Here is a 15,812-nt window from a genome sequence, read left to right as displayed (position 1 = left end):
CCTTGGGTGGTAGGAGGGGAAGACAGAGGAAGCCCTGTAGAGGATATGTTTATATTTTAATCTAGGTGATGAATAACTGGATATATATCTAATTTTACCAGGATGTAACATGGATTTGTGTGCTTTACTATGTTTAAGTTATTCCTCAACAAAGGTGAACTAAAACACAACTTAAGCATCTATCTGTGATAATTAAATGTAAAAGGCTATACCAATGAAGGAAGTTCCTACACAATTTTTTAAAGTGAAGAATCCTTAATCTAGGAGGGGAAAAAATGGTTTTAAATCAGAAATCCAGTCTCCCTCCCTACCCTACCCCCACCAATCCTGCCCAGCTTGAAGAAAGGCTGGATTCTGTGTTTAACAAAAGCTGTCCTAGATGCTTAGTATACACCCTCCCTCCCCTGCTCCTGGTGAAGAATCATTCATTTAATTAATCCCTGCCCCCCCCCAGCTGATCTTTGCCTCATCTATGCAGAAACTAACTCTTCCCTTGAGTTTCTTTATTCTAGGTGTGTTCACTACTTTTCTGCCATTGTACCTATATAAGTCTGAAGTATATGTTTCAGAACTTAAACATTATTTCTGTTTCTACACTCTATGCTTTTTCATTATGTTTCCTGACATTCTGTAACTCCTGTGATTTGATAGAAACTGTTCATTTTTATCCCACATATTATATTTTGTGACCTATAAGAACATCCCCAGTCAAGTCCTATGTCTGGTGCTGTGTCTGGTGTTTATCAGTCATCAACTTAGAACCCAGAAAGATGTAGTTTCTTTGACTTCATTCCATGGAAAACATCTGTAACTGTTCCCTGAGTAATGTGTAACATTAGATTCTGGAGAGGACCCATAAAGGGATTTTGCCTCTGTTCCTAGGGAATTTTCAGGAAAGGGCTGTTTATGTGAGCTCAAAATATCAACATCACCACTCTGAGACTTAATAAGAATTGAAAAGTGGTTTCTGCTCTACCAGAGGAAATTTATCAAAGAGAATTCTAGAGTATCAGAACAGCTAAAAGATTATTTTAAAACAAAGGTCTGAAAAACTTATATGTATGTATGATAAATTATCATAGAAATACTTTTATAGTCTACTTAAAATTGCCCAAAAGAACTTCTCAGCAACCTTTTTGTATTCCAACGAGCACTATTTTAACAGGACTTTCTGTAGCAATTGGACATGTTCTCAATCTATGCTATCTAATATGCTCCACACTGGTACTACTAAGAACTTGACATTTGGCTAGTGCTACTGAGGAACTGATTTTTAAATTTTATCTAAATGTAATTAGCCACATGTGAAAAACTGTAGTGGGCAAGGCAGGACTACACAATAACTATAATTTGCCTCTTAAATGACATAATATTTTTTTTCTTCACACCAGAGGAAAACCTAGGTCATTTTTATTCTTGTCTTTTAGAATCTTGCCTAATTTCTTTTCCTCCCTAAATTCAGAATTCATGAGAAAATGGTTATTGTATTCCACAAGGTTCTACTGATAGTTTTAAAGTGACTTCTAGTTTCTAAACTAACCCCTTTATTTTGAGTCTTCATAGTTTGAATGAAATTGGAGTTTTTTGTCTTGTTTGGTGCTGGGGATCAAACTCAGGGCCTTGTATATGTTAAGGAAAGTGCTCTACCACTGAATCACATCCTCAGCCCAGTACAATTGTTTTGACAAATATTTTAAGATTGAATGTTACAAATCCATTCATGAAGGAAGGTTTCTTCTAGGTCACTGTTCAAAACTAAAGATTATTGTTCTGGAGACCTATAGTGCTCCAAATATTTAACCAGGTATTTCCAAAGGGAACTAAGAGTACTCAGAAAATGAACTCAAAAAAGTAACAATGGAGAAAGAAAAGAAGACAAATGTGAAGCTATAACCAATCAACCTATTTCTGTACTTTACTTCCATTCTCTAATAGATACTGCCCATGGAGTTCTCTCACCCTTTTCTGGATCTCAGCATTGCCCAATTCATGAATCACAAGTTCTTGCTCAAATGAAATATGTTAAATTTAAATTGTCTACAGTTTTTCTTTTAATGGGCCAAAGTAAAGATTGACAAAGATTTTTTGTTGGCCAAAATATAATCAGGCTACTGAAACTCTCCTAGGCCAAACTGTGATTTCCTTCTAAGACCTAGTTTGAGCAAAGAGCCTTGCTAAGTCAGTTTTGCAAGACCCTCCTACCCCCAATGTCTGATCACATTCAGTATCTGATCTAGTTCCTCATTCTCCTCAACCCCTCCCCTAGGTTATGTCTAGTCTTGGCCTATCTCCAGAAAGAATCCTATTAGGTCAATTTAGCCAGAATCTCCCTTACCCCTAATGTTTCCTCTTGGTAGTTTTTCAGCCACTGTTCCCTTGCTTTCCTTGGCTATAAACTGTCACTTATCCATGCTGTATTTGGGGCACAGGGACCTGGTTGCAGTAGTCCCCGTATCTAGAGATGGTCCTGGAAAACAGTCTTCCTTATCATGTTTTAACAAGTGTCAAATTATAATTTTTTTCTTTAGCAAAATAATCTTCAAATGCAAATTGCATTAAAGTTGAAAGCAGCAAACAGTTTATCCCTGTAGTAGTTTAAAGACTGGAGAGAAAGAGAAAAGCAACTCCTAACACCACCAAATTGGCTGAGCCTATGGAACATAAATAATTTCACAGAACATTAACATCTGATGAGGCTATTCTCTGACAGTGATGGATCACAACAAAAACAAGACTCCTTTGTTATCATGTCTTAATAGTAACAAAACATAAACATTATCCCAAGACAAAAAATGACCAAGTATTTATTACATTATTCAATCACAGTCACCCTGCTTTCGGAACAACATCCAATCCACCTTTGCTTCCTTTAACTTTGCCTCAAATTATCTTGCAGTAGGGGATCAGCAAAGGATGGTTTTAGTGAACGCTTGCAGGCAAAAAATGTGTACAGATAAGAAGTTCAGGATGCACCTATTTAAAGAACGTCTACTACTGTGCAATAAATATGTGGTTGGATTAATTACTGTTAAACTATTCACATTTATGTCCACAGTTATATCAGCATCTAGCTGAGCACTGTCTTTAATTGTCTTTTGATAGAAAGCAGAAAGGGTAAGTTGCAGAGTACTTCAACAAACCTCGCTACTAAAAAAAAAAAAAAAAAAAAAAAAAAAAAATCCGGCAGCCAAGTTAGTTTCAATTCAAGCCCTGGCGTGTGCTGGCTCCTCCCTCAGAGAACCGCGGAAGGTCAGCCCACAGCCACAAACCGCTCCGCGCAGGCGCCATTTCCCCAGCACGCACGCGCTAGGTCCCACGCCCGCGTTCTCCGGTCCGTGGACTTAGATTGGCTGAGCTTCTGTCATACAGTCCTGGGAACCGGATGTTCTCTCTGGACGCGGAAGCGCTGAGGACTCCGGGGCTGCGCCTGCGCATTTCACTGGCCTACGCTCCGGGAACGCTCCCACGTCTGCCCTTCAGCAAGGCGAGCCCTTTTTCCAGCGGAATGCCGCCGCCATGCTCGGGAGGCTCTCCAGTGCGCCTCGGGCTGGGTAGGCCCTGTCCTGCCCCCTCCCCTTCGTCTGAGGTCGCCCGAGTGGGCGGAACCTTCGGGGCCGCGTCTACTCCTGTGCCGACTGCCAGGCCATTCACTTTGGGATGTTTAGCTGCAGGCTTTGCTTGAGTGCTTGACCCCACCCACCGGAACCCTGGTTCTAGGACTGGTCGCTTCCCCTCGTTACTCCTTTATTAGAAATTTCATTATGGAAAAGAGTCCTAGTGTAGCGTCGCGTTGGCTGTTCAGAAAATGCAACACCCCTGCCAATATTTGGTATCGTTTTCCTTCGGTTGAGGGAGGGGCTCCTCTTGAAGATGGAGTTGTATATGGGTTAGGGCTAGAAAGTTAAATTTTCTCTTTAGGTCTGAAAAAAAAAATCTGAAAACTTAACCAGATCTAAATTACTGTTGATTGTTACCAGATCTCGGAAATTTTCACTGTGAGCTTTCATCTGATACTTCTCAGGGTTTAGGCAATTTTAGTGTAGATATGGGCAACTTGCCAATATGTAATATTAATTTTTATATGCATTCACTCAACAAATATTTAGGGCCCATTCTTGCTGGCACCATAAAAAATTATTTTGGGTGTGTATTCAGAAGCTAGAGGTGCAGGTGTATATCTAAGCATTATTCATATTAGCATATGTTCTAGAATTGGCTGTCCAATGCGTAGATACTAATTAAGGCTTGAGAACTTGCAGTGATGAGTCAGAATTTAAATGGCAAATTTGGGGGAATTCTTTTTAATTAAAGTACCCCAATTTGTTTATATATTGGAAAATATTGGGGTAGTTGGGAGTGTAACTCAGTTCCTGGTTCAGTCCCCAGCACCACATTTTAAAAGAACAGAAAAAGAAAGAAAATATTTTCTATACACTGGGCTAAATAAAATGTATTATAATTGATTTCACCTAATTTTATTTAAAAATTTTTTAATTTGATATTCAGAATTGAATCCAGGGGGCGCTCAACCACTGAGCTACATCCCCAGCCATCCTTTTTTGTTTGTTTGTTTGTTTGTTTGAGACAGGGTCTCACTAGGTTGCTTACAGCCTTGCTAACTCACTGAGGCTGACTTGGAACCTGCTGTGCTCCTGCCTCAGCCTCCCAAGCTGCTGGAATTACAGGCATAAATCCCCATGCCCACCCCCAGACCTTTTTTTTTTTTTTTTTTTTTTTGATTTTGAGACAGGGTCTTGCTAAGTTGCAGAGGCTTCAACTTGCAGTCCCCCTGCCTTAGCCTCCTGAGTCATTGGAATTATAGATATGGGTCACTGCATGCAGCTAGAAAATTTTAAATTATATTTGTGGCTTGAATTATATTTTTATGGGACAGCACTTCTCTAGAAAGGAGTTAACAGACTAGGGCCTGTGGCTAAATCCAATCTGCCTACTTTTGTAAACAAGTTATATCAGAACCAAGTCATGCCCATGCATATGTGTATTTCTGTGTCGACTCTTCCTGCTACAAGAGTAGTAGAGTTGAGGAGTCTACACAGTGTAAGGCCTGCAGAATATAAAATATGTGTCTAACTTTTGCTCTGGAACAATACATGGTATGGTAGATATAAAACTTTTTTTTTTTTAAAGAGAGAGTGACAGAGGGGAGAGAGAGAGAGAGAGAGAGAGAGAGAGAGAATTTTTAATATTTATTTTTTAGTTCTCAGCAGACACAACATCTTTGTTGGTATGTGGTGCTGAGGATCGAACCCAGGCCGCACGCATGCCAGGCGAGCGCGCTACCGCTTGAGCCACATCCCCAGCCCTAGATATAAAACTTTTAATTGTAGACCCACAGGCATAATTCTAAGCACTTTATAAAAACTATCTAATTTAATTCTCATATTAATCTTAGAATATTGGATTTCCCCCTTTTATAGATGAAGAAACTGAGACACAAGATGACCAAGAAACTTAGTCAACTTGCTCAACACCCCTCACTTCTGGCAACTATACTTTTTTGACCCTCCAAATCCAAAAGACTTGCTTCTCAGACCCATTTGATTAGTCCATAATGGTTTCTTTGGGGGTTTTGTTTTGTTGTTGCTTTGTGGTTGTGTGGATTTTTTTCTTTCTTTCTTTTTTTTTTTTTACTAGGGATTGAACCCAGGGGTGCTTTGCCACTGACCTACATCCCCAGCTAAGTTGCTGAGGCTGGCCTCAAACTTGCAATCCTCCTGCCTTTCCCTTCTGAGTCATTGGGATTACAGGTGTGTGCCAACATGCTCCACTCTTTGTTGTTGTTTTTGTTTTTAAATTAGAATTTCTTGAATGATTTTTGAACTAGAATTGAGATGGCATTTGTCTCCCAGAGAAGAAGCTGAGGAGCACTGGGCTTAGGTACAGTGAGTACAAGCAAGTTGGTTTGCAGTGAAAAGAAATGAAGCTCACAAGCAGAGAAGAGAGAGGGCATCCTGGATGCTTGCTTTTCACTTGTTTAACAAAACAAAATATTTCTTGAGTAATAGTAAGCACTGGGCAGGTATTTATAGGTAAATAAAACAGATCTAGTTCTTATGGTCTTGTGGGGAAGGCAGACAGAAAAATGGTTTTTTAAATGTAGTAATCACTATGAAAAAACACTGCAATTATTTGATGTTTTAACAGGTTTTCTCACTTGCAAGATGGAGATAAACTGTATTTGAATATCAGGCTTATTGTTCGGATTGAGATGACATGAATTTGCATGGCACATAGAATTGCTCAGTAAATGTACATTGTCTTCTGTTAAAAGGTAAGTGAGGAAGTGAATATTAGGCATTGTGTACATCATAACGCTTACAACATTATAATCACCTGTTGTAGTTGGTAAATATTCTCAGGTGATTTGTACATAGTAGTGTTTTCAGTATTTTCTGATTTAATAGGACTCATCTAGCAAAATCTGAAGTCAGAGAGGTACTGTGCATTGGTCCAGGAGCAGCTATCTTTGGGGTTAATGGCAGTCCTACTGCTGTTGGTGGGGGGAGGGGAATGATGTGGGAGAAGGAATGAGGTTGTGTCTGTGTATGGTTTAAATTAAAACCAGCTGGAGAACTGAACAAATAAATAGCTAGGCCCTACGCTCAGAGACTCTAATTCATTCTGTCTGGGTTAAGGCCCTGGCATTGTTTTAGTTTTCATTATTTAATTTCCCCATATGATTCTAATATACAATCAGGGCTGAGAACCACTTGTGGTAAGAAAGAGGCCAGGCTCAGGGAGCTGCTGAAGCCAGGGCCCATAGCTGTGAAATGGGCAGTACCCATCTCTGGTTTGAGTGTAGTCAAGAGGGAGGCCCAGAGTGTCTCTTTTCATCACCTTGCCCTTAAGATGTTGGGTGACATCTTGAGAGCAGAGAAGAACCTCTGGAGAGCTGTAAACAGGAAAATGAAGGAATATCTTTCTGAGTTCTGTACTAGAGGATTATCCCTCTAACAAGGTGCCATGAATCAAGAGTAAATTGCATCTGTCCATTTGATAGAGAACCCAAATGGAGTTTGGTATCCATCCTTCTGTGTTTCTTCTAGTGGCCTGTATCTGTCCTTATGGACTCACTACACATAATTGGCCAGTTTCTTGAAAATGTCTTGTCTCCTCACACTTCTAGATTTTCCAGATGTTCAGAAAGGTGGCTAGTAAGAGACAGGCCTACATTGCCCACAAGGTGAGCAATATTTGACTCAGGTCAGAGTTCCCAAAGGGGAATTTGACCACAATCAGGGTTTCAGTGGTATGAAAGAAGTTGTTTGCTTTGCCAGCAAAATGTTTTTACCACTTGTATAAATCTACAAAAGTTAATACATTCGTGTGTATGAAACCAAACAATTCTCTACTCTTCATTTTATGTCTTTTTGTTTGCTACTATGAACATGAGTGTACAACTATCTCTTCAACTCCCTGCTTTTGATTCTTTTGAGTATGTGCCCAGAAGTGGAATTGCTGGATCATATGGCAATTCTGTTTTAAAATTTTTTTTTTTGTACTGGGGATTAAATCCAGGGGTGTTTAACCACTGAGCCACAAACCCAGCTCATTTTTATGTTTTATTTTGAGGCAGGACCTCACTAAGTTTCTGAAGATGTTCTTGAATGTGCAATCCTCCTGCCTTAGCCTCTCGAATCACTGGGATTATAGGTGTATGACACTGCACCTGGCCTGTTTTTAATTTTTAAAGAAACTCCCATACTGGTGCTGGGACTGTAGCTCAGTGGTAGAGCACTTGCCCTGGGTTCAATCTCCCACACCACATGAAAATAAATAAATAAAAATGAAGATTTGTGTCCATCTACAACTAAAAAAATTTTTTAAAAAAGAAACTCCCATACTGTTTTCCCATTATTCTCCCTATTTTTGTTTTTGGAACCAGGAATTGGGATTTAATCCAGGTGTACAGTACCCTAAGCTACATCCCCAGATCTTTTAAATTTTTTAATTTGAGTTAGGGCCTTGCTAAATTGCCAAGATTGTCCTCAAACTGGTGATCCTTCTGCTTTAGCCTTAGGATACGTTAGGATACAGTTGTGCACCAGTACGCATGGCTCACCTTTGTATTTTTAATAGCATTTCAATGCTGTCAAACTTTCTATTCTCCCTATGAGACAATCACATGGGTTAAAGCATTTATTGCCCCAGGACTTCATAATATGGAAAGCAATAGGGCACACAACTTGAGTTTCCATAAAAAAATAAGGTATGTGTCCATTTTATTTCTGCTTAGTTCACTCAACAAAATTTATTATGTGCTAGATGCTGAGCCTAAAGAGATGGTCTCTGTACTGAAAGAATTGACAGCATAGTATGGAAGGAAACCACATACTCAAAAGACTCAAAAGCAGGGAGTTGAAGAGATAGTTGTACACTCATGTTCATAGTAGCAAACAAAAGGACTGAAATGAAGAGCAGAGAATTGTTTGGTTTTATACACACTAATGCATTAACTTTTGTAGATTTATACAAGTGGTAAAAACATTTTGCTGGCAAAGCAAACAACTTCTTTCATACCACTGAAACCCTGATTGTGGTCAAATTCCCCTTTGGGAACTCTGACCTGAGTCAAATATTGCTCACCTTGTGGGCAATGTAGGCCTGTCTCTTTCTTACTAGCCACCTTTCTGAACATCTGGAAAATCTAGAAGTGTGCTGAGAATACAAGCAGAATGGATATTTCTCTTTGTGAAGGAACTTTCTAACAAGTGGGGCAGGGTTCAGGTGTGTTGAGCAGCTTGAAGCCTTACTACTGTGACTCAACTGCTTGACTTCCTCAAGATCTAAAGCACACAAGCCAAGAGAAGTGTTCAGCAATTGAGGGTGTGTATTTGCTATTTCTCTGTGCTATACCTATTCTCTGTTTATTGAGCCTTTGATTCTTAGGAAGATCTCTGTTACTGGTTTCAGTCTTGAAAAGTTGATTTTTTTTTTTAAAGGAAAAAAGAATTGTCTTTGAGTACTAGTTCTAAGTAATTAGGAAAATTGTTTTAAGATCCTAAATTGATGGCCCACTGAGTGACTGTTAAACTGACTCTAAGGAATAACAAGAGCTGGGGATTTAGCTCAGTTGGTCAGTTGGTGCTTGCCTTGCATGCACAAGGCCATGGGTTAAACCCCCAGGACCACAAAAAAAAAAAAAAAGAGAACAACAACAAAAAAGACCCAGTGCCCAGGTTTTCTACCTTGCTGCTCTCTCTCTTGTGGTAAAATTGGCAAGATTCAGACTTTTTGGTCATCTGTGAGTTGGAAAACACCAGTGGAAACTTATCTCTTCATATTGGGGGACAAAGCTTAAGGGAATATAGAACTGTTTACAATTCAGTGATCAACTTCTGAGGAAACTGGGAGCCCTCATCTGAATGCAAAGCCACAGATGATGCAGCCACTTTTATTTTTTATTTTGAGACAGGGTCTCACTGAGTTGCTTAGGGTCTCATTAAGTTGCTGAGGTTGACCTTGAACTTGTGATCCTTCTGCCTCAGCCTCCTGAGTCCCTAGGATTACAGGCATGTGCTACCACCATGCCCAGCCAATATAACCACGTTTAAAAGATAATCTTCTCCTACCCAAAGAAAGATGGAAGTTGACTGATTGACTTCCCATGTCATTTTTCAGTAGGTATATATCTTACATGTATATAGGTTATTGTGAAATAATACTAGAGTAGGAACTTTTCTGATTATGAAAACAACACATGCTTATCACAGAAGATACAGAAAAGAATCAATGCATAAAAATCACCTAAAATCTGACCACTCACAAAATGTCACTCTTTAAAATTTTGTGTATCCCTTTTCTTTCTTTTTATATGTAATTTTTACATAAAATTTAGATCTGACTGTTTTTTGATAACAGATTTATTCAGGTATAATCCATATACTGTATTGTTCATCTAATGAAAGTGTATATAGCTCAGTGCTTCTTGGTATATTCAGTTATAGAAACCATTGCCACAGTCAACTTTAGAAGATTTTTGCTACCGACCCTGCAGGGAAAACCCATTGCCCATTAGCAACCACTCCCCTTTCTCTTTTACTCGACTACTCTTCTGCCCCAGTCCCACCTAGCTAATATATTTTATGTCTCTCTAGATTTGCTTATTTTGGACATCTCATATAAATTAATATGTGGATTTTTGGTCTGGCTTCTGTCACTTAGCCTAATGTCCTCAAGGTTGATTTCATACTGTAGCATGAATCTGTGCTTTAATGCTTTTTATGACTAAAAAATTCTATAATATGGATGTACTGCATTTTATTTATTCATGCATGAGTTGATGGGCATTTAGGGTTTTCCCATCTTTAATAATTATTCATTATTATGAATAATGCTTTTGTGACCATTTTGATACAATTTTTGTGTGCATGGACATTTTCATTTCTCTTGGGTAGATCTGCTGGATCATAATGTACCTCAGTGTTTAATCATTTGTCTATTTAGTTATACATCCTGATTTTTTTCACCTAATATTATATGACTATTTCCCCATGTCATTAAGTATTCTCTATAAGTATGATTTTAAATGGTTATATTATTGTGTCATCATGTCCTGTACATTTTTAAACATTCTCCTATTTAGGGGAAAAATATAGAAGTAGAATTACTGACTAAAAGGGTACTTATCAGAAGGTTTCTAGAAAGATTGCATGAATTCTTTCTGGAATCACTTCCGTGTTCTTATCCTGTGTTTGTTCAGTGATAATTGATTAATGTAAAATCAAGTCCATGGACTTTTGAAAAGAAAAGGTCCCTGCCATCAAGATGCTAGTGCTCACATTTAAACCAGATGGAAAAAATATAGATCTGAGGTTTTTTTGTAAACAAGGTAATGTATGTTATGTTGAGGGGAAAATAGACTACTTAAATACAGTGAACATTTGCCTGCCCAGGACAAGGTTCACACAGACATACTCATGTAGCAACTTTTTATATTTTATTTAAAAGTTTTTTAAAAAAGTTAATGAGGGGCTGGGGTTGTGGCTCAGTGGTAGAGCACTCACCTAGCACATGCAAGCTCTGGGTTCGATCCTCAGCACCACATAAAAATAAATAAAATAAAGGTATTGTGTCCAACTACAGCTAAAAAAAAATTTTTTAAAAAGTTAATGAGACCAACCAGGCACAGTGGCACATGCCTATAATCCTAGTGATTCAGGAGGCTGAGGTGGGAGAATCATGAGTTCAAAGCCAGCCTCAGCAACTCAGCAAAGCCCTGAGCTAGTTAGCGAGATCCTGTCTCAAATAAATAAAAAGGGCATGGCTCAGTGGTTGAGTGCCTCTGGGTTCAATCCCAATGCAAAAAAGAAAAAAAAAAGTTAATGAGATCAAACTTGGTGGGGACTAGTTAGACCAAAGTCATAAATCATCTGAATCACTACCCTGTTGTTCAAAAGACTCAGATATCAATACTGCTATCTGTTGATTTTTGGTGCCCACCAGATCTAGTTCTGGCCGCCTCCCAACCTGCACTATCTCATGGTTTCTTTAGGTTGCTCAAGATATTAGCATCCCACTTTTGTTTGTTTCTTATTCTTTTATATTCAGAAAAGTAGTATCACTTTAAAGAATATAAAGTCAGGGGCTGGGGTTGTGGCTCAGTGGTAAAGTGCTTGCCTGGCATGCATGAGGCACTGAGTTCGATCCTCAGCACCACATAAAAGTAAAATAAAGATATTGTGTCCACCTAGAACTAAAAAAAATAAATATTAAAAAAGATAAAATCAATAAGTATTTCAGTTATATTGCTGAATATGAGGGAAAAAAATGGTTCATCGTTGCTTAGCATTACCATGTTGATGCTGACATGGTGTGGTGTCTTCCCCAACATGATCATCAAATTCTACCCAAATGAATTGACTAATCTTTATTTTAATAAAAAGATATTGATTAGTATGATTGGAAGTGGAAAAAGTTAAAGCAGATCCTCCAGCAATCCATTTTTAATGTTACACTGAAATGCTTCCATGCCATTTTTTTCCCGTCAACTTCTGAGATTAAAACTCTGGAAACTAAACCATTCCACGTTGCAGATTCCATTTTCCAAATGTCACAGCCATTTATATTACATTATTCCTTCAGAAAACATTGCATACATAACTGACAGAGAGTACAATTTCACTGTCCAGGAGTTTCGACTAGCAAAGGCAAGCTTAAGAAATTGAAACCTCTTTTTTTTCTTTGCAGCTGCAAATATGTCTGACAAAAACCAGACAGCTGCCAGAGCTTCCCTTATTGAGCAACTGATGTCGAAAAGAAATTTTGAGGATCTTGGCAACCACCTTACTGAACTAGAAATGATTTATGTGACTAAGGAGCATCTCCAGGAGACAGATGTGGTCAGAGCTGTGTACAGAGTCCTCAAAAACTGCCCCTCCGTGGCTTTGAGAAAGAAAGCTAAGTGTTTGCTGTTAAAGTGGAAAGCTCTTTATAAGGATACTCATTTGAAACCAAGGGACAGCCCTAAATTATTCCCGTCAGGTAGTAATAAAGGAGAAAATGCAGGACTTTCTCATGACCTAAGTCAGGATGAAATCCTGGGCGCCTGCAGTTCTAATCCCCTGCTATCCTCCCAAGATGTTGCAAACCACACTGACATGGTGGTGACTGAAAATAGCACTATTGAGATGGAACCTAAAGAAGAGCATTCGGGGAGCAGTGACCCTGAGTCCGCTGGCAAGAGATCAAGTGAGTTGCAGGATTCTACAATGTCCTTGAGAACTAAATGCACAGAACTTCTTCTTGCAGCTTTAACTAGTTCTTCCACAGAGCAGCCAAAAGCTGATTTGTGGCAAAACTTGGCAAGAGAAATTGAAGAGCACATTTTTACCCTTTATTCAAGGAACATCAAAAAATATAAAGCTTGTATCAGAAGCAAAGTGGCCAATTTGAAGAATCCCAGAAATTCTCACTTACAACAAAACTTGTTCTCTGGAACTATGTCTGCAAGAGAATTTGCTGGAATGACCGTCATGGAGATGGCAAGCAAGGAACTGAAGCAGTTGAGAGCTTCCTACACGAAATCTTGTATCCAAGAACATTACCTTCCCCAAGTGATCGATGGCACACAGACAAATAAAATAAAATGCAGGCGCTGTGAGAAATACAATTGCAAGGTTACTGTAATTACCAGAGGAACACTTTTTCTTCCAAGTTGGGTGAGGAATTCAAACCCAGATGAACAAATGATGACCTATGTAATTTGTAATGAATGTGGGGAGCAGTGGTATCATAACAAGTGGGTGTGCTTGTAATTATAAATGAATGTTTCCTTAACAACAGATATCCCAAGGGATACCTTTTATTTGTATAGCCCTTTCATGCTCTTTTTAAAATCTTGTGCATAGCATTCTTAAAACAGTACTAAGAAGGAGGAAAAGTTATTTGCTAAAGCACATGCCACTATCACTAAAAGTCATCTTTTAGGGAGAGAGAGTGGATGACTATTGCTTTGTACTTCGTGGCTATTTAGTACCTTACTGTATTCAGATTGGGATTAAGAGCAGGTCTGCATAACCTAGAAGCCTGTCAGAAATGCAGACTTATTTTTGCAGGGTCCTCAGGAACCTTGAAAAGTGCTACCTTAGCAATAGGCCTGTGGTTCTCAGCAGTGGCTGCATATTAGAATCTCCTGGGGGAGCTCTGAATCCCACTAATACTGAGACCCAGCCTAGAACAATTTAGTCTGAACCTATGGGATAGGACACTGGTTTCAACATTGCTTCTGTCATTCTTCAAGTTATTTTAAGATGCAGTCAGAATTAAGAACTATTCACAAAAAGGCTCTTGTTTGATCCTCTTTATAGTTGTAATAAATGAGTGTTCTTCTGGAGACTTTACAGATGAGGAAACAGGTCCACAGAGCTGCAGTGACTTGCCCAAGCTAAACGACTATAAATATCTCAGTTCACGCTGATTCTAGATTTACACACACACACACACGCACACACACGCACACACACGCACACACACACACAGGGGATTGAACTTAGGGGCACTTAACCACTGAGCCATATCCCCAACCCTTTTTGTTTTTATTTATTTATTTTTTTAATTGCTGAGGCTGGCCTCAAACTTGCAATCCTTCTGCCTCAGTCTCCCAAGCCACTGGAATTACAAGTGTGCACCACCACACCCAGTTGGTCCTGGATTCTTATCTTCCAAATCTTGCCTGATGGATATTTTTGTATGTGAACAAGCATGAGGGCTTTTTGTGAATATTGTTTCTAGCACAATTCTTTGTTTGTAAATTAATTTATAATGTGAACCAGGGCAGCAAAGGACAAATAATTTTCCCAAGGTACACTGCATGCTGAGAAGGATCACGTGAAATAAACTCGTAAGTGGGATGACTTCTGGCCTATTTAGGGCATTTCTGTTATTAAAAAAAAAAAAAGAAAAGGAAATCCACAGTCTGAGATGAACTCAATCCACAGTCTGAGAAATGTGCTCCTGTCGATGGGGGCTAAGTGAATAGTGTCTTTAGGTGCTAACTTTGGCTGACTAGGGCTTCATTCTTTTCTTCTTTCTTTTCTCATTTCATGGTTTTCCCTTGGGCCTTGAAAGTTACCCTATAACTCATCCTGTGGTTGGAATTTGGTTTAGAGTCCTCTTGCTTAGTTGAAGGAGCTAGGTATTCTTTTCTTTGCACAAATTCTCCATAAACTCTTTGACATTTAGTTTCTGATATTAGGGATCTTCATGTTCTCAAAGGCAGGTGTGTTAGGTCTAAAGCCCAAATTCTGCTTCAGTAAAAATGGCATTAATCTGCCAGAGGAAGTCCATTGCTTCAACCTTCAAATCTACCAGTATTTATTTATCTAAATTTATTTTCCTAAATTGAAGAAGAACTTACTTCTTTGAGGCCTTTGCAACCAGTGCTTGACTAATTTGTATAATTGTTTAAACACAAGCCTATGTGATTATAACTGATATTTGTCTTTAAAAATCATAGTATGTTCATTGTTTTTATAGTTTTACAAAGGTTACTTCCAGGTTGTCTACAGATGTACATATTTTCACTTTATCACCAGTTCTTTTCTCTTAACTCTCCAGTCTTCCATTGCTGAAGTCTGAAGGCCTCTCTGTATATACAATTTACCTCCTTACCGCAGTTTTCCCAAAAGGTGCATAAAACTAAAATACATTTGTGTTTTCAAATGGTTTTGAAGACATCAGCTTGAGACCATCAAGTATGGATTTTATTTTTATATCTTTTCTCTCTGTGGCTTCTTGGGGCTGCTTACTGCGATGCAACATGTCAGTCCTCTAAACAGTAACTTGCAAAGTCATCTAAAACTTAAGAGTTTCACAAAGTGTGGTTTCATATGACTTGGAATGATCTTAAAAATTCTTCAGTGGTTATGAAAGAGTACACACAGCACATGAAAACCAAGTTTGATTAGTTCAAGTCAGTGTTGGGGTTTTGGTTTTGTGTGTGTGTGGTTTTTATTTATGTTGGAATTTTACAAACTAGCAGACAAATAAAATCACTTGAAATGGAAAATCCCTGACTCTTTGACGTAAAAATTTTGTAGTCTTCCTCATTTCATATCAACTTTGTCGGTGAGTTTTGCAACTAGAGATAGCAAAATAGTAATATGGGCTTTTTTTTTCTTTTGGCCAATGAAACAGCCTCACATTTTCTAAGTATGGATAATAATTTTTCACACACCATGTCTTACCTCCTAAAAAGAAAGAGTTTTGTTTAATATTCCTAGTGAGGTAAAGACTCTGAATCAAAATCATGCTTATAGGAACAGTAAGTGCAAAGGCCCCAAGGTAGGATG

General features: G+C 38.6%; 1 protein-coding gene across 7 annotated transcripts; it reads left to right on the top strand.

Annotated features, from left to right (window-relative positions):
• The first annotated feature begins 3,365 nt into the window (after window positions 1-3,365).
• Window positions 3,366-15,529, top strand: Tceanc (transcription elongation factor A N-terminal and central domain containing). 7 transcript variants are annotated; one of them, XM_078035117.1, is made up of 4 exons: window positions 3,414-3,551; window positions 5,439-5,768; window positions 6,166-6,292; window positions 12,211-15,529. In XM_078035117.1, exon 4 carries the CDS (start codon window positions 12,219-12,221, stop codon window positions 13,275-13,277), a length of 1,059 nt encoding a protein of 352 aa, XP_077891243.1. In that variant the 5' UTR covers window positions 3,414-3,551; window positions 5,439-5,768; window positions 6,166-6,292; window positions 12,211-12,218; the 3' UTR covers window positions 13,278-15,529. The 7 variants fall into 7 exon arrangements, with proteins under 7 accessions (XP_040143577.2, XP_077891243.1, XP_077891244.1 ...); XM_078035118.1 differs by having other exon boundaries at window positions 3,423-3,829; window positions 5,656-5,768; XM_078035119.1 differs by having other exon boundaries at window positions 3,424-3,551; window positions 5,656-5,768.
• Window positions 15,530-15,812: the final 283 nt, after the last annotated feature.

Source organism: Ictidomys tridecemlineatus, chromosome X (genome assembly GCF_052094955.1).
Source record: "Ictidomys tridecemlineatus isolate mIctTri1 chromosome X, mIctTri1.hap1, whole genome shotgun sequence".
Classification (NCBI taxonomy): Eukaryota; Metazoa; Chordata; class Mammalia; order Rodentia; family Sciuridae; genus Ictidomys; species Ictidomys tridecemlineatus.
The sequence above is the reverse complement of the archived record's forward strand: the minus strand, read 5'-3'. Positions and strand labels throughout refer to the sequence as shown.